Below are 16,613 nucleotides of genomic sequence, written 5' to 3' on the forward strand. Positions count from 1 at the left end.
GAGGATGATGGTGGACAGGATGATGATGACGATGATGAGTGATCTCAGGTGTCAGATACAGCTTGTAGCCCCTTTGTGCTTGGATTGTCAGTTTTGGACCTTTTGTGGTGATAGATAACAAAGAGGGAGAGAGACTTATTAAAGCTTCAGATGTGTTTCATGTGTTATATTTATACCTGGAGATATGTACTGCAGCTGTAGTTAATCATCATTTGAGCTTCATTGATGTATCTTGAGTTTGAGTTGTACCTTGAGTTTGTGATAGACTGTATCATGTGAGAGATGAGACTTGTGCTTCGTGGATGTATCTTTTGAGACTCATGTGACATGATCCTTATCTTGTAATATAATCTATCTTAGTTGTTTGTGGACTTGAGAAAATTTGTGATCAATGCTATGTGTGTGATATACATGTGTTGTATTTATTTTCATAAGGACCCTACATGTTTAGAGTGGATTTGTTTGGTGTGATGCTTTTATTTATTCCTTCCTTGTGTGATATATACTGTCATATGCATCATGGTTTTATTTGGTAACACACACTTGCACCCCACGGATGTAATGATTTAGGGGGAGTCTCCTATGTGTTTTAATATGTGAAATAGACATTTGAGGTCGTTTTGTGAATTCCATTCATAATCACATATTAAGGGGAGCCTCTCATAAATCATTGAATCCAAAAGCTTTAATATTAATATCTTTTTGTAAGCTTTAATCAAGTTGTAATCAATCACCAAAAAGGGGGAGATTGAAAGTGCATCAAGCCCTTTAGTGGGTTTTGGATGATTGAATGACAACATGATTAAAGGTCTAACTCATTTGCTAAGTGTGGACAGGAAATATGTTATCTCACAGGTATTTAATGAAAGCCAAAATGATTTGTTGTTGTAAACAATCTAGTTCAAATACAAGACAACAATGCAAATGTAGTTCATGCAAGGCTTACTCATTGTGGGATTTCTATGGCTTATATGAAAGCAAGCACGTTGAAGAACTTATTAATGAGACATAAGGGATTGCATATGGAATGGTCTCACATACTAAAGCTTGCTACATTAAAAGACATTTATACAAATGATCTAAATGGATGATTCAACACCAAGTGTGACTTTATGGCTTGAGACGGTGAAGGCAGCAAGGAAAGGCTTCGAGGTACTAAACAAGGGTGAAGGACAAGCGACGGCTTGATGGCCGAGGAACCTAGCTAAGGTGAAGAAGGAAGTACCTGCATTAGTCTAGATACTAATGAAACCGTGACGGTCACATTGAAGTGGAGGATCAAATCCTAGGTGAATAAAGGAGTGACTTGATAAATTTGAAGCCAACTCACATTTATTGAATGAAGTCAAGTCACATGCTCAAGATGGCTATGCTCAAGGAGAAAATCATAGGTGACATGATTGACACCCTCACTCGACGAAGTTTTAAAGTTATGGCATTCGGTTCAAAGGATTTCAACTCAAGCGCTTCAATTCCGTTTTCATTAAAACTTGAGTAAATAGGTATGTCGTACTATTAAGAGGGATACATCATGTTGATAGATGATTATCGATAAGTGCTCAAGCCAACCCATGTGATGTTTGAGTGAAAGAGAGACAAAAGAGCTAACTTGTGTTTGCTGTGCCTGGCCCAGACGTGTCTGGTATTTGCTCAGCCACAGTAACCTTCTTGGTGTTCTCGGTTTGGCTCATTGGGAGTTCCGACAAGAGTCGGGAGTTCCGACGCCTCGCAGCTTTACTAACATTGTGACCATTGGGGCTGTACGGCCAATACCGGACGTGTCCGGTATTCGCCAACGGCTACATAATGGCTACCTTTGGAGGGTGCTGACTTCCAGACATGTTTTTAGCCTTGAGAACACTCTCCAACCCTCTCTTAGTGAGTGATTGATTCAAACTTGCAAAATCCATCTTGTGGGTTGAGTGAGATTCAAAATTGAGAGCAAGCCACCCTTGAGCACTTGTACATATTTGCTGATCTCGTGATTTGCATTTGTTACTCTTGGACTCTTCGGTCCTAGACGGCTAGGTGTCGCCGGCGAGCACCCAAGAGCTTGTGGTGTGCCTCGAGAAGTTTGTACCAGTTCAATTCCACTGCCGCAAGGGAAGGAATCAACTAGTGGAAGGAGGAAAAGGAGTTGGAAAAGACTCCGGCTAGAGTGGCCTTCGTGGTCCTCTAGAGCTAACCTTCGCTGGGTCGCTCGCAGCCCCCTCAACAGAGAGTATGACTCGACGGAATCCGAACTTCGGTAAAACAAATACCGTGTCTCGATCTCTCTTTACATTTGGTATTTGTGATCTTGTTGTTTTGCTTGAGCTTGTGAGCAGGTGACCAGTGAGTACCTGCAGCTTGTGAGCAAGGAGGAATCAAACGGAGCAAGTCGGGCCGCTGTCTGTAGAACCCACATATACCGGACGCGTCCGGTATTTGGGGCCAGTGCGAAATTCATTTGTTCTTTGCTCTAATCTTTGTGTTGCAAGCTTGTGGCTCCTAGACCTATTTAGTACTTGTTAGTTACTCAGTGGTTGACTCGTGAGGGGTTCTTTTCTCTGATTTGGAGTTTCCAATTTCGCATTTTAAAGGGTTGAATTTTAGAAATGTCTATTGAAAGCCCCCCCCCCCCCCCCCCCTCTAGGCGGCATCCTCGGTCCTTTCACTATTTCCATTCTAATTGCTGTCGTCGATGGTTGTGTTGAGACACGTTCAGCGATCTTTACGTTACTAGTATAGTGCCCGTGCTAACGCTACGACAACATTCAAATATGCAAATTGAAACAACCAAAAGACAGTTTGGTCTTTCCTACATAAGACTTAGCATTTACAACTTAGTTGGTTACCATTTAGCACTCAACAAGCACGATGCAAATTAACATATGATAAGAAATTCCTTTTTAGTGAAATTGACTTAAATCTCTTCGATGACAAAAAAAATATTTGTTGCACCCGAAACTCTGTCTCCATATCAAATGATTTATCTTCATGAAACAAAGGTTTTTGGCAGGTAGCACAAGTTAGCATGACCCATTTACACAAAACGGAGGCTATTCCATACAGAGTTGATACTGACTATTAGGAACTTTATGCATGCTGATGTTCATTAATGCAAGACTCTTGCACAAAGAAAGATCACAGGCCAGTGTTGTTTATATAAACTAAACAAAGGAAGAAAGCATTAACCATATGCATTAGGCTCATGGATTACAAGATCTTCACTGCTTTCAGAAATAAAAAAAATAAAAAATATATTAAAAGGGCCAAGTGCATGAGAAAATGAAATAAAAAAGATACAACAATCACTTGCCTATACGCGTGGGTTCTGGACATCATCCACTGCTGAAGCTAGTGCAGGTAGCTCAACATGGCCCAACCAACTGTTCCAGATTCTTAATCATCACCTTAGCAGAGCCCTCTGCGATCTGAGAACCTCAGCTGCCATGGATAGAATTGTATTACTGGCGACAAGCGTGACAACAAACTCGATGGCAAGGTGGCGGGTGCCGTCCTCTGGTCCTGGGGCCTCGGCAATCTGCAGCATGGAGGCGACCACGTCGGGCAGCTGGCAGCGCAAGAACGGCTCTGTGCCAGCGAGGTCTATCATCATCTCCAAAGCCTAATTTCATTGAGCAAACTTTTACATTCACAAATTATTTTCTCAGTCGCCTACTGACAAGTAGATAGCTTTTAATTAACTGAGAACGGCCCAAAAAGAATATCTGAACTTGCTGGTTCTAAAATGTCCAAGAAAGGCAAGCTCATTATACGATGACAACACCATCCGTTGCAAGATAAGCACATTTTAGATAAATCAGTTCAAGAAAAAGCAGAAAATAAAGGAACAAGGAGCTAGAGCTAGCGTAATCAACAGCCAAATGTAGTATCATCAACTAATATTCTCATCAGTGCAATTTGTAGGACGATTCAAAGATTCCAAATATAATATTAGCATCTGTAATTCTATATACTGGAAGCCACTAAGAACAGAAATCTCACAGCCTTTGGTCATGCATCAGCAGAAGCAATGATTGAATGGAATCAGCAGAAGTAATGCCTCTAGGCTCCAGCAGAAGTCATGCATCAGGGGCAGTTTTTTTTTGTGTGTGCATATGGTTAAAAGAATTTGATCAAATTAACAACTATCTAAACCCACAATAATGCAAACTAAAGTCGATGGATCATTGTTGCATACAATATACATCAAGGTCTCTCAAGCGTGGCACGTTCTGCGGCTAAAATTGATGACAAGCACACTCTTTAGAGACTAATGCAGAGTTGTTCTTTGGTCCACTCGCTTGCTCTCACGATAATGGATAATCTGAACTGCGAACACAAAGATAATTTTTTTATTCACTAATCTTGCTTTCTTTGCGGGCTGACTGGTAAACTGGTAGAAGGAATAGGGGACAGTGGCTAGTGGGGCATAAACACAAATACCTAACGTGCAGGCCGGGCATGGTGGATCACCTTGCGCCTTGGCCTAGAGGCAGCTGCAGAGCTGCTCGCCTGCACTCCTAGATCGTGACCACACAGTGTATATAAGGGATCGAATCGAAATATCGAATAGTACAGCCGTCTCGTTTCTTGTCTTCACGCACGCGGCACACCAAGCCACCTCGACGGCTAGACGTACCTCCGAGCATGTCCGGCGGCGGTGGCGGCCGCGCCCGCATCTATGGGCCGACGAAACTTGAGAACGACTTCTACACTTTGAAAAAGAAAGAAGAGATCGAGCCAGTTCTTGCCAAGATCGAGACGATCTGCCGCCGGGCGAAGCATGACCGTGAATAGTACAGACAGAACAAACTTCTTGGTTGCTTTTCATGTAGAAGAAGAATGGTGCGTGGCTCATGAAACCCCCATGATCTAAAGCTCGTGGGGAAACAGTTGAAGGAAATCATCATCTCTGCTCCAGGATCCATCCAACGATCCATGCTATGTACTACAGTGCACTAGTACAGTATATTGCATTGCTACCGGCCTTCGAGGTGCGTGATGGTTAGCTCGCTGTTGCCGCAGGTGATCTCTCGCGCGTCCACGGCGAGAGCCGCGGCGGCGGCCGCCGGCCAAATGTTTGGGGCCGCCGCGTGGGCGTGGCTCATGGGCGTGCACACCACGGGCCTTTGCGGCTGCGATGGCGCTACCTGCTGCGACAGCATGGGGATGACGTTCGCCATGGGCGGCCGCTGGGTCGGGCACTCCTGCACGCAGAGCAGCGCGACCTGGACGCACGTCGCCGCCTTCGCCAGCTCGGCTCCCGTGCAGTCGCTGCGAATTGCTGGGTCGATGAGGTCATGGCTCCGCCCTGCTTCCCAGAGCCCCCATGCCTGATGATCGTCGTCACGTCAGAGTAATTCAATCTGAATTGACTGAATATACACTTATATGTCAAGTTTCTGAAATGGATGATCGATGCTTACATATGCTATGAGATTGAAACTTCGGTGGTTCTTGCTGCCGCTGACGATCTCCAGCAGCAGGACGCCGAAGCTGTACACGTCCTGCATGAAGGACACCGTGCCGTCCATGGCGTATTCCGGTGCCATGTACCCACTGTTGTGTCATCGTCGCGCCAAAGCATGCAAACGCACGGTGGTCAGTAGTTTCTCACGGTGGAAATTCTGCCAACACCCAGTGCAGTGAGCGAGAGAGAGAGAGAGAGAGTCCATCGTCTCTTCTTACTATGTGCCGATGATTGTCCTGGTGATGGTTTCTTGGCGATCGGCGCTGCCGCTGAAGAGCCTGGCGATGCCGAAGTCGGAGATCTTTGCGACCATGTCGGCGTCGAGGAGCACGTTCGCGGCCTTGAGGTCCCGGTGGATGATGTTGAGCCATGAGTCCTGGTGAAGGTAGAGGACTCCCCTGGCGATGCCGAGGATGATGTCCAGCCTCGTCTTCCACCGCAGCGACGCACGCCGCCTCTCATCTGCACGTACGCAATGCAAGGCCGCCGTTCACCGGGTTCAGTTACTGCTCCTATTTGGCACACACAAGTACAGCAATGCAGTTAAATATATATAGGATCGGAGTACCAAAAATGAAGGCGTCCAAGCTCTTGTTGCTCATGTACTCGTAGACTAGCATCCTCTCTCGGCAGTGGACGCAGCAGCCCAGAAGGCGGACCAGGTTGCGGTGCTGCAGCTTGGAGATCAGGACCACCTCGTTTATGAACTCATTCAGGCCTTGCACGCTGTTCGTGTTCTCCGCTGACAGCTTCTTCACAGCAACCTGTTGGCCGTCCGGCAATTGGCCCTGAATCATATATAGTCCAAGAGGGAATTCCTTCTGAGCCATTATAAAATATTACAATTCCACTACCGGAAACGGTAGGATTGCCGAGTGCCTTACGGTTTGCCGAGTGTATTCCATCAGGCACTCAGCAAACGCAACGTTTACCGTGTGTTTTTAATAAAACACTCGGCAAACATATATCACTCGGCAAACTAAAACTTTGCCGTGTGCCTAATGTAAAACACTCGGTAAAATACACATTTGCCGTGTGCCAAATATAAAACACTCGGCAAACTATAAAAAACTCTCGGCAACAATGGACACTCGGCAACCTGGAGTCACGTGCGCTGGGCGTGCAGCGACCATCTGACGGCCGTCGGGTGCGCCGTCCTATAGTTAGAACTTTACCGAGTGTCCGTTAGAGACACTCGGCAAAGGCAAACTATGCCGTGTGTTTTTTATTGACACTCGGCAAACTAATTAGTTTGCCGTGTGTTTTTTGTTGACACTCGGCAAACTAATAAGTTTGCCGAGTGTTTTTTGTTTACACTCGGCAAACACAAACTATGCCGTGTGTTTTTTTTGTTTACACTCGGCAAACTAATTTGTTTGCCCCAAAATGAATAATTTTTTTTTCTCTCCAAACTTTTTCTACTCTCCACATACATCATTTGGTACTACATGTTAAAATTTGATATATTTCTCCATCTATTTGCTATATTTAATTAATTTATTGCAGTTAGAGGAATTTTTTGGTTTAAGTCAAATTTGAACTGAAAGTTATACAAATAATGGAATAAATTCAGTGGAGAAATCATATTCATGTTATTGAATTCATTTTGGGGCCTTACTAGGGAAATGAAAAGAATTTTCGAACATTTTATTCAGGAAACACGCCCACGAATGTGTGGTCGGATGGTTTTTAAATTCTAAAAAAAAGCAAACGAAGTCTGAAAATGACGAGATTTGTCAAGATCTCCTGGTATCATACGTGGAGACTATGAAAACAAATTGAGAAGGTTTCACACAATTTGTCACGTAAGACCTTTACAAACAGAAGCATCTCCGTATAATAATCGTAGCGTTTCGAAGGATCCGATAAGATTTGGAGTCAAAATGACGGTCAAATCGGGGTTTGACTTCAAAACTTTTTGTATGGGCAATAGACAACATAGGTTCGTTCATGTCAAATTTTAGTAATTTTTCAGATCAGTTTGATAATTTTAATTTATTAACTGCAATTATAGAATTTTAATTATATATATTGAATTTGAGCTATAACTGCATAAAATAATGGATTAATATTCGTAGAAAAATCAAATATGCATTGTTGAGTGAATTTGACAAGGTATTTTTAAATTACATCGTAACAAATTTAGTAGAACACGCTATGAAGATGGAGGACGGTGGAGCATGAAATACCGATTTATTTCGCCGAGTGTTTTGTACCTGACACTCGGTGAAAAGAACAGTTGCCGAGTGTCATATAAGGGACACTCGGCAACTTTGTCGACCGGCCCCACTGCACAGCATCGGGAATATTAAAAAAAATAATGCCGAGTGCCCTAGATCTGGGCACACGACAAAATATAGATTTATTTTGCCGAGTGTTGTGTACCTGACACTCGGTGAAAAGAAGAGTTGCCGAGTGTCATATAAAGGACACTCGGTAACTTCGTCGACCGGCCCCACTGCACAGTATCGGCCCGTAATGAAACATTAAAAAAAATAATGCCGAGTGCTCCAGATCTTGGCACTCGGCATATGCGTTCATATACCCCCGCCCCACCGCGCCTGACCCTTCACACACACGCCGCACCGCACACCGCCACCCGCCGCCGCCTCCCCACCCCACCGCGCCCCGCCCCCGGCGCTTGTCGCCCCCAGCGCCGCCCGCCCTCGGTGCCCCGCGCCGCCACCGGCGGCGCCCGCCCCCGGAGCGTCCCACCCCCAGCGCCGCCCGCCCTCGGCGCCCCGCCCTGCCCCGCCCACGGCGGCGTCCGCCCCCGGTGCTTGTCGCCCCCAGCGCTGCCCGCCCTCGGTGCCCCGCCCCGCCACCGGCGCCTCCCGCCCCCGGAGCCCCGCCCCTCCCCCGGGGCGTCCCGCCACCGGCACCGCCCGCCCCGGTAAGATTTTCTAAATGCGCCACCAAGGATTTAACAATATTTAGTTTAGCTTTGGATTGATAACTGCATTCCTTCGCTTCCATAACTATTTGGAGATTAGGGATAGAACAGAGACGAACATTTTTCTGTGACGAACATTTTTCTAGTTTAAGCATCTTGATGAACATTTTTCTGTGACTTTGTGTCTGTTCTTTTGTTACTATAAGTAGGGTTACCCTGCATCACTGTAGATCCCTAGTTTGAGCCCTTTCCCATGCACATAGTCTGCCAAGGCCGTTACTCCTGATGGGAATGTTGACGCATTTGCAGCCAGGTTGCTCTGTAGAAATGTAGAAAGCTAGATTACTACTAGTTCTTTTGGTACTCTGCATATATGATTGTACCGCCATTTACTCACCTGGGAATCCCTGTCATAGGCTGCCCAGTAATCATCTGCAGTTTCACAAATGTTGAGTTCTCTGGAAGTTTCAACTGGGCAAAAGAACAGCAGGGTCATTAGGAAATTACATTTTGTTGAGTGTTTGGTAACTAGAGAACGATGAAAAATTACTTTGATCAATGGTGCACATGTACGGTGTTTTCCTTTCCCATCTTTCTCATGCTGCTGGGGGTTGTCTGAATAGTTTTTTTGTTAAAAAAAATTAATGTACTCAATCCATCCCAAATTGTAAGACGTTTGACTTTTTTTGACACCAAGTTTGACCACTCGTCTTATAATTTGGGATGGAGGGAGTAGCTAGTACGGCACAACAAGAAGGGTGGTTTAGTTTTTTTACTGTGCTGATTGCTTAAGGTAGAAACATCTTGAAACTTGCCGGTGGGGAGGGCCGAGGGCGAGGGCCACATTGTTCTTTGTTCACCCATACTGTATGCTTCTGATGGTCCTAGCTAGCTATATGACCATGACTTATGAATTTTCCCTTTCCAACATACACAAAGCACACGATGAGAGAGAGAGATTGGGCCTCAATTTGACCCAGGAGGAATCTGATATAGCCAATGGTCTCTTGGAGTACAGACGCCGTGTCAGTCTGTAAAAAAGAGGCACGTGTGTCAGGGAAATGCTTTAGTTGGACACAACCCCTCGAGTGAAAGCAGGAGCAAAACAAGTTAAAGTAGATGCTTGGCAACAACTATAGACAACTGCAACACAGCATGCATCGTCACCTGTATGTATATATTACCCATCTATCTACTGTGGACCGGATCGGAGCGAGGAAACACATGCACTCAGATCCGCGACGACTGATCTACCGTATCTTTCTTTTTCTAGCCTGCCCTAATACTAGTCACAAGCTGCTGCTGGCTCTGTACATATATAATCAATCGATCCATGTTATGTTGTGCATATTTTTTTGTTCTAACCTTGCCAAACGGGGAAACAATCTGGTGAAGAGCAGTTATTCTATCACCCAATCTCTCCTTCCTCACCTGCAACAAACCATAAGTGGTCACAGTCATAAGTAAGTTAATAAGTGAATAGGATGCATGTAATTATTCCTAACAATGGTATAAGCTATCACTATTATATCATATGTCATGAAAAGAAGAATAGTACTATTGCCTTCAGTTTGTTTCAGTTAATGGAAGATAGAATGCACCCTCACCAAGAGATCTTATTGACAGCATAGCCCCGCCCCATTGAAGAGGTTATACGCACCAAAGCAGCCAACCACTTTTTCTTTTCTTCTAGTATCTACTAACCTTAGTTTCATTTCTCACCACTGACCAAGGTGGATAGATTCATGAACCGGACCATCCTGCTTCATTTCACAAATGAATGAGATACTGTATGGGAGAACAAAAAAAGAAAACATGCAACGTGAAAGACGCAGAGTGTCTGATGGTTCAAACTAAAAAGAAAACAGAACCCTGGGATGAACTGGGGAGAAAAAAAAGGAAGGAAGAGGGTAAAAGAAGCAAAGGTAAAGTTAAAAAGGGCACTGATATAGCAGAAGCCGATTCTGGAGTGGGCAGTGGAGTGTGTACTGCTGCTCAGCTGCAGCAGGTGAGGCATGCAGTGCAGTGCAGCCGTGCAGGTGAGGAAAGGAAACGAAAAAGAAATTCCCCGCGAATCGCGCGGGCTTCTGCGCAGGATGGACGGACACCTTCAACAGCTATTGTTTCTTTCTTCCCTGCTACTGGATGTTGGGTTTGGAAAACCGTTATTGGGTGTCTGATTTGTTAATGTTGAATTTGACAGATTTATCTATGTATTGTCTGTGTCTCATAACGTCTCATAATTTGGAGACTTTCCATGCCAATGATTGCCATTCTTTTAATGATCTCGCTATATACTTATTGACCCGATGCATTTGGCTCTCTATTATCTTCAACTTGCAGGTTTTTGCCGCCGCTCCCTGCCCCACCCTGCCGTCTGGTTCCACCTTGCCCTCCCGCCACCTCACAACTTGCCGTCGTTTTGCAAGGTATAAGATGTGTATGTGGTTGTCGGCCATCGTGCCGTTTGTTGCCGAGTGTATGTGGTTGTCGGCCATCGTGCCGTTTTATTTGTTGTAGGTTTTGAAAACCTCCACGTGCAGGGGAGGTGCTGCCAAAATTTAGATTTGACACTATTATGTTCCTTTTATTGCAGGAGAGGCTATTGCAACGTCCTCGATTCGTCACTTTGCAGGACAGCAAGGTGAGGCATAAAAGACCATTCTTTCCGTATCATGTTCGTATATTACGTAACCTAGTTAGGCGTCTCCCGTTCAAAAGAGATACGGTTGGAAATATGCAGAACTTTGCATATCTATAACTGTATCTGTTTCGAATTGTCCACGTTTTTTTGGACAGCCCAAGGATGTGTAGATGCTGTTAGTTTTCATGCTCTACTCCGATCCGTGATAGAGTTTCGGCAGCATCTCTCTGTTGTTCTCCGGATACACAATCTCCCTTTCAGGACGTGTATTTGGAGAACAGCCGGGAGGTGCTGCCGAAATTCTGTCTCGGATATGAGTAGAGCATGGAAACTAACCCCATCTATACATCTTCGGGTGGGATTAGGACCTATCTTCACCTATTAGATAGTATAGGAACGTGTAGATGCAACGTGATTTTTTATATTACTCACTGATATGCTAGAGGATGGATGACCGTGAGTGGATGTACACGGGCCGCTATAGTCATAGTTCGTGGACCGAAGAATGGATTGACAAGACCGATGCTTTCTTGGAACGGGCATTTGTAAGGGTTAAAGGAGCTAGTGTCACTTGGTGTCCCTGCAGCAAATGTGCAAACACGCGTCGGCAAACCAAGCTGGTCATGGGTAAACATCTTTGCAAGAATGGATTTACGGCAGGCTATACCAGGTGGATCTACCATGATGAAGCCGGTCATGGAGAGACGAGGTCGTGAGACAACGCATCGAGGAATATGATGGGGATGCCGGGGTAGGAGACATGTTAAATGACTATCATGAAGCACACTTCGATGAAGGACGTAGGGAGGAGGAGCCAGAGGCTACCGCAAAGGCGTATTACGACATGTTGTCTGCGGCACAGCAACCCCTTCACGGGTATTCCAAGGTTTCTCAACTGGATGCCATTGCACGCCTAATGGCCGTGAAGTCCCAGTTTAGCTTGAGTCGAGACGCCTTCGATGTTATGCTCACAGTTATTGGCAGCCTGCTCCCGGATGGTCACATCTTGCCAAAGAGCATGTATGAGGCACAGAAACTCCTTCGTGCACTTAAGATGCCATACGAGCAGATACATGCTTGTCCGAAGGGGTGCATCTTATTTAGGAAAGAGTACGCGAAAGAAAAGTACTGTGTGAAGTGCGAATCGTCTAGGTTCCTGGAGGTAGACTCTGGTGATGGTCAGAAGAGGTAGCTCGCAATCCCCGTGAAGATCCTATGGTACCTTCCTTTCATACCGAGGATCCAACGGCTTTACATGACTGAGGAATCCGCGAAACAGATGACATGGCATAAAAATGGACGTCGATACAATCCTGAGAAGATGGTACACCCATCCGATGGTGAAGCCTGGACAAGGTTTGATGAGATTCATCATGAGAAAGCTGTAGAGGCTCGTAATGTACGTGTTGCGCTGGTAACAGATGTGTTCAATCCTTATGGAATGGTGGCTGCCCCGTACACCTGTTGGCCCATGTTCGTTATCCCCCTCAATCTCCCCCCTGGCGTCCTCTTTCAACGACAGAACATATTTTTGTCGTTGATAATTCCAGAACACTCGGGGAATAATATGAGTGTGTACATGGAGCCTCTGATTGATGATTTGCTCCGTGCTTGGGAGGTAGGGGTATGGACATACGACCGAGCTACAAAGACAAACTTCAAGATGCATGTTTTGTACCAGTACTCCCTGCATGACTTGCCAGCATATGGGATTTTCTGCTGCTGGTGTGTTCACGGGAGGTTCCCATGCCCGGTATGCAAGGCTTCTCTGATGTTCATTTGGTTGATGAAGGGTGGCAAGTATTCTTCGTTCGACAAACATCGACAATTCCTCCCTCCTAACAATCCATTTAGACTAGACATCAAGAACTTTACAAAAGGTGTCGTCGTTAAAGACCCTAAACCGCAGATGATGACAGGAGCCGCGGTTCGTGCTCAGTTAGACGCTCTCGAGGTCAATAAACAAGAAGGTGGTTTTGTGGGATATGGCGAGCAACATGCCTGGACTCAGAAGTCGTGCTTGTGGAACCTCCCCTATTTTGATGATCTTCTTCTTCCACATAACATTGATGTAATGCACACTGAAAAGAATATCGCTGAGGCAATTTTTGGTACAATCATGGACATTCCTGATAAGACAAAGGATAACGTTAAGGCTAGAGTGGATCAAGCGAGGTTATGCGATAGACCAAAGCTGGACATGGCGCCTCCCAAAGCTGGCAAGTCATGGAGAAAGCCTAAGGCCGATTTCATCCTGACGAGGGCCCAAAGGAGGGAGGTACTAGAATGGTTCCAAACATTAATGTTCCCTGATGGGTATGCGGCGAATCTGAAGAGGGGGTGAACTTAGCTACTATGCGAGTCAACGGGCTCAAGAGTCATGATTACCACATATGGCTTGAGCGCCTACTTCCGGTGATGGTTCGAGGCTATGTCCCTGAGCATGTCTGGCAGGTGCTAGTGGAGTTGAGCAATTTCTTCCGCCAGCTTTGTGCCAAGGAGTTATCACGTACAGTGGTTGCAGAAATGGAAAAAATGGCGCATGTGTTGCTCTGTAAGTTGGAGAAGGTTTTTCCACCCGGCTTCTTCAATCCGATGCAGCATATGATTCTACACCTCCCGTATGAAGCACGAATGGGGGGGCCTGTGCAGGGCCGTTGGTGCTATTCAATTGAGAGATGTCAAAAGGTTCTTCGAACTAAATATAAAAACAAATGCAAAATTGAAGCATCCATTGCAGAGGCATACATTATGGAGGAGGTTTCAAACTTCACAACAAAATACTATGCTGACAACCTTCTTAGCGTGCATAATCCACCCCCTCGTTACAATACCGGCGAAGATGAATCGAGCCTTAGCATTTTCCGAGGGCAACTCGGAAGTGCAAGTGGTTCGACCACCAAGATCTTGAAACATGAAGAGTGGCGCGCTATCATGCTGTATGTGTTGATCAACCTATCCAAAGTGGAGCCATACATGCTGTAAGTTCTCAGCAAACTTGTTCTCAAGTAGTCACTATTATGTGTCCAACTCCCATGTTTCTCGTTGGTACAGGGAATTTCATCGTCAATTCTGGCGTGAATCAAGGGAACCTACCCCGCAGGAAGCTGAGACCCTTCTCAGAGAGGGTGCGGGAAATGGAATGCCTGATTTCATTTCTTGGTTCAAACAGAAGGTATAGTCTAATTTAGCTCGTACTTAGTTTGACATTACAAGATGCTTGTACATGCGAATAATATAACGAACCATCCTGCTTGAACTTGCAGGGCCAAACTGATGCGTCTATGAGTGCCGAGTTGAGACAGGTTGCCGATGGCTGTGCCTATAGGGTCAAGTCCTTTACCGGTTATGATGTGAATGGCTATCGCTTTCACACAACAAGCCACGAGCAGAGTCGGCCCAATCGAAGAACCACAAATACCGGAGTTTTTATGCCGGGCATTGATGGGGTCGAGTACTACGGAAGACTTGAAGAAATATACGAACTCACATTTCAGGGTTGCAAACCTCTTAATCCCGTCATATTCAAATGACATTGGTTTGATCCATCAGTAGTGAGACGGACCCCTAATCTTGGGCTAGTCGAAATTCGACAATCATCCGTCTTACCAGGAGATGATGTCTATATTGTGGCTCAACAGGCCACGCAAGTTTATTATCTCTCATACCCATGCCAAACCGACGACCGTCTTAAGGGTTGGGATGTTGTGTACAAGGTATCGCCACATGGTAAACTACCTGTACCAAACAATGAGGATTACAACATAGACCCCAACACATATGACGGAGAGTTCTTCCAAGAAGATGGGCTCGAAGGGAGTTTTGAGATAGACTTAACCGAAGCGATCAGAATGGAAGTAGACAATGAAAGGGTTGCTGATGAGGATGCTGGAGACGAGGTTCAGAATGTGAAGGACTTAGAATTACTTCAGTGATTACATTTAGGCAATGACAGTGATGACGACATTCCCGATCATGATTCTATCGACACGCGTGATAGTGATGATGAGACTTATGATCTAGCTAATCCCGATCATGATGATTATTTCTAATACATGTATGAGCCGTACTAATTTATTTATTATTTGTCATAACTTTCTAAGTATGTTTTGTTTATCTGTGCTGATTGGTTTACTCTTTTTAATTGCAGGTGATTGAACAATGGTGGGCGGTACGAGGAAGATCGCGGCGCTTTACGGAAAGAGCGGAGCTTCAGGGTCAGCTTCAGGGAGGGGTCGAGGCAAGGGTGGAGGGCAGGGTAAAGGGAGGGGTAAAGGGAAGGGTAAAGGGGCGAGGCCCCTGTCGCCTACAGCTCCCTCGTCGTCGTCTGAGGAGCTACCTTCTGCACATGCCTCTGCTGACGAGGAGGAGCTACCTTCCGCGCACGCCTCTGCTGACGAGGAGGAGGTACAGGAGGAGCAGGAGCAGGTGGAGGAGGCACTGGGTTCCGAGGTCTAGTTGCGAGGTCCCTCGACCCTCCCGAGGCGACCGATACCTCTTGAGAGACGCCCGATGGTTCGACCCTCTGGGAAAAAGTAAGTAACTTTAGATGTTCTCAATAATTTTTCATTTCATATGTTGAAAATTACAATGGAAACTAATAATTTATCTTAATCAATTGGGCAGGGGTTGCATTAAGGTCAGTGGGGGTGATCACAACCGCAAGGTCAACGGCATCCTTGGCCTTTTGTGCAGGCAAAACTTTCCTGGCTTAGTGCAGTTCCGCGAAGAGCTGCAGTCGGCCTACACGTGGGACCACTACGTCGCCGCCCTCGACGCCGCTGATCGTGACGGCAGGGTATTCCCCAACAAGGCGGAGCGGGTGAAGGGCGAGCTGTGGGTAAGTATTCCTCACGCTACATTGCTCAATACATTACATTCACTTGACATTCTTGAAGTAATGACTGTATACATCGCGTCTATATGCAGGACTTCTACAGATGCCAGGAGGGGTACGAGGCCAAGGCGGCCTCCATCTGTGAAGAAGCCGCCAAGAAGCTCATGAAGGACATGCACTACGAGGCGCGCGTTCAGGCCATCATCGACTACTATGCTCATTACAGACGGATGAAGGTTAAAAAAGAAGAGGCAAGAACAATGAACCTAACCAAGGAACAATTCTTGCAGGTACATATAGAACATTAATACCTACTTTTTATGAGATTAATTACGCTTAATTTCATTTTTTTCATATGTCATACACTTGATCACGTAGGTGCCTCCGTACTGGTGCGCCCAGCATGCCCAGTGCTGGGAATACATGGTGGACAAGTGGGTGGAGCCCGGGTGGGTGGAGACGCACAATGCTTGCCGGGACCGGCGTTTGCTGATGCCACGTGCATCACACCATCAAGGCAGCCTGAGCCTCGACGAATACAGGGAAAAATGGGTACGCGAATTCATTTCTTTATTCTAACGCTCAATTCTGCATAATTTCTAATCATTTTGCATTTTTGCCGCATTCGTCGTCACATGAGGGCTAGCCTTGCTCCCAGTTCAAGGCATGGGTTCTGTCCAAAAAGGGCAAGGCAACGGAAAACATCGACTTCAACCCGGAGGACCCGCCCGAGGCGTACAACGATCCCAGCATCCACAGCCGCTTCAGTGACTACACGACG

The 16,613-nt window shown here is 45.9% G+C and overlaps 1 protein-coding gene and 1 long non-coding RNA gene across 2 annotated transcripts in view; one reads left to right on the forward strand and one right to left on the reverse strand.

Moving 5' to 3' along the window:
* Positions 1-4,967: 4,967 nt before the first annotated feature.
* The window catches only part of LOC136543731 (receptor-like serine/threonine-protein kinase SD1-8), a 35,505-nt gene continuing 23,859 nt past the window's right edge, over positions 4,968-16,613 (reverse strand). Inside the window, exons 5-8 of the mRNA XM_066536103.1 lie at positions 6,027-6,246; positions 5,677-5,920; positions 5,415-5,547; positions 4,968-5,321 (exon numbers count right to left, since the gene is read on the reverse strand). Of these exons, the coding sequence (XP_066392200.1) occupies positions 4,968-5,321; positions 5,415-5,547; positions 5,677-5,920; positions 6,027-6,246 (951 nt within the window). The remainder of the gene's footprint in view (positions 5,322-5,414; positions 5,548-5,676; positions 5,921-6,026; positions 6,247-16,613) is intronic.
* Positions 10,770-15,323, forward strand: LOC136545697 (uncharacterized). Its single transcript, XR_010781133.1, has 3 exons — positions 10,770-10,830; positions 10,948-10,995; positions 15,146-15,323. It is a non-coding gene; the product is annotated as an uncharacterized lncRNA (long non-coding RNA).

This window comes from Miscanthus floridulus, chromosome 3, assembly GCF_019320115.1.
Source record: "Miscanthus floridulus cultivar M001 chromosome 3, ASM1932011v1, whole genome shotgun sequence".
Classification (NCBI taxonomy): domain Eukaryota; kingdom Viridiplantae; phylum Streptophyta; class Magnoliopsida; order Poales; family Poaceae; genus Miscanthus; species Miscanthus floridulus.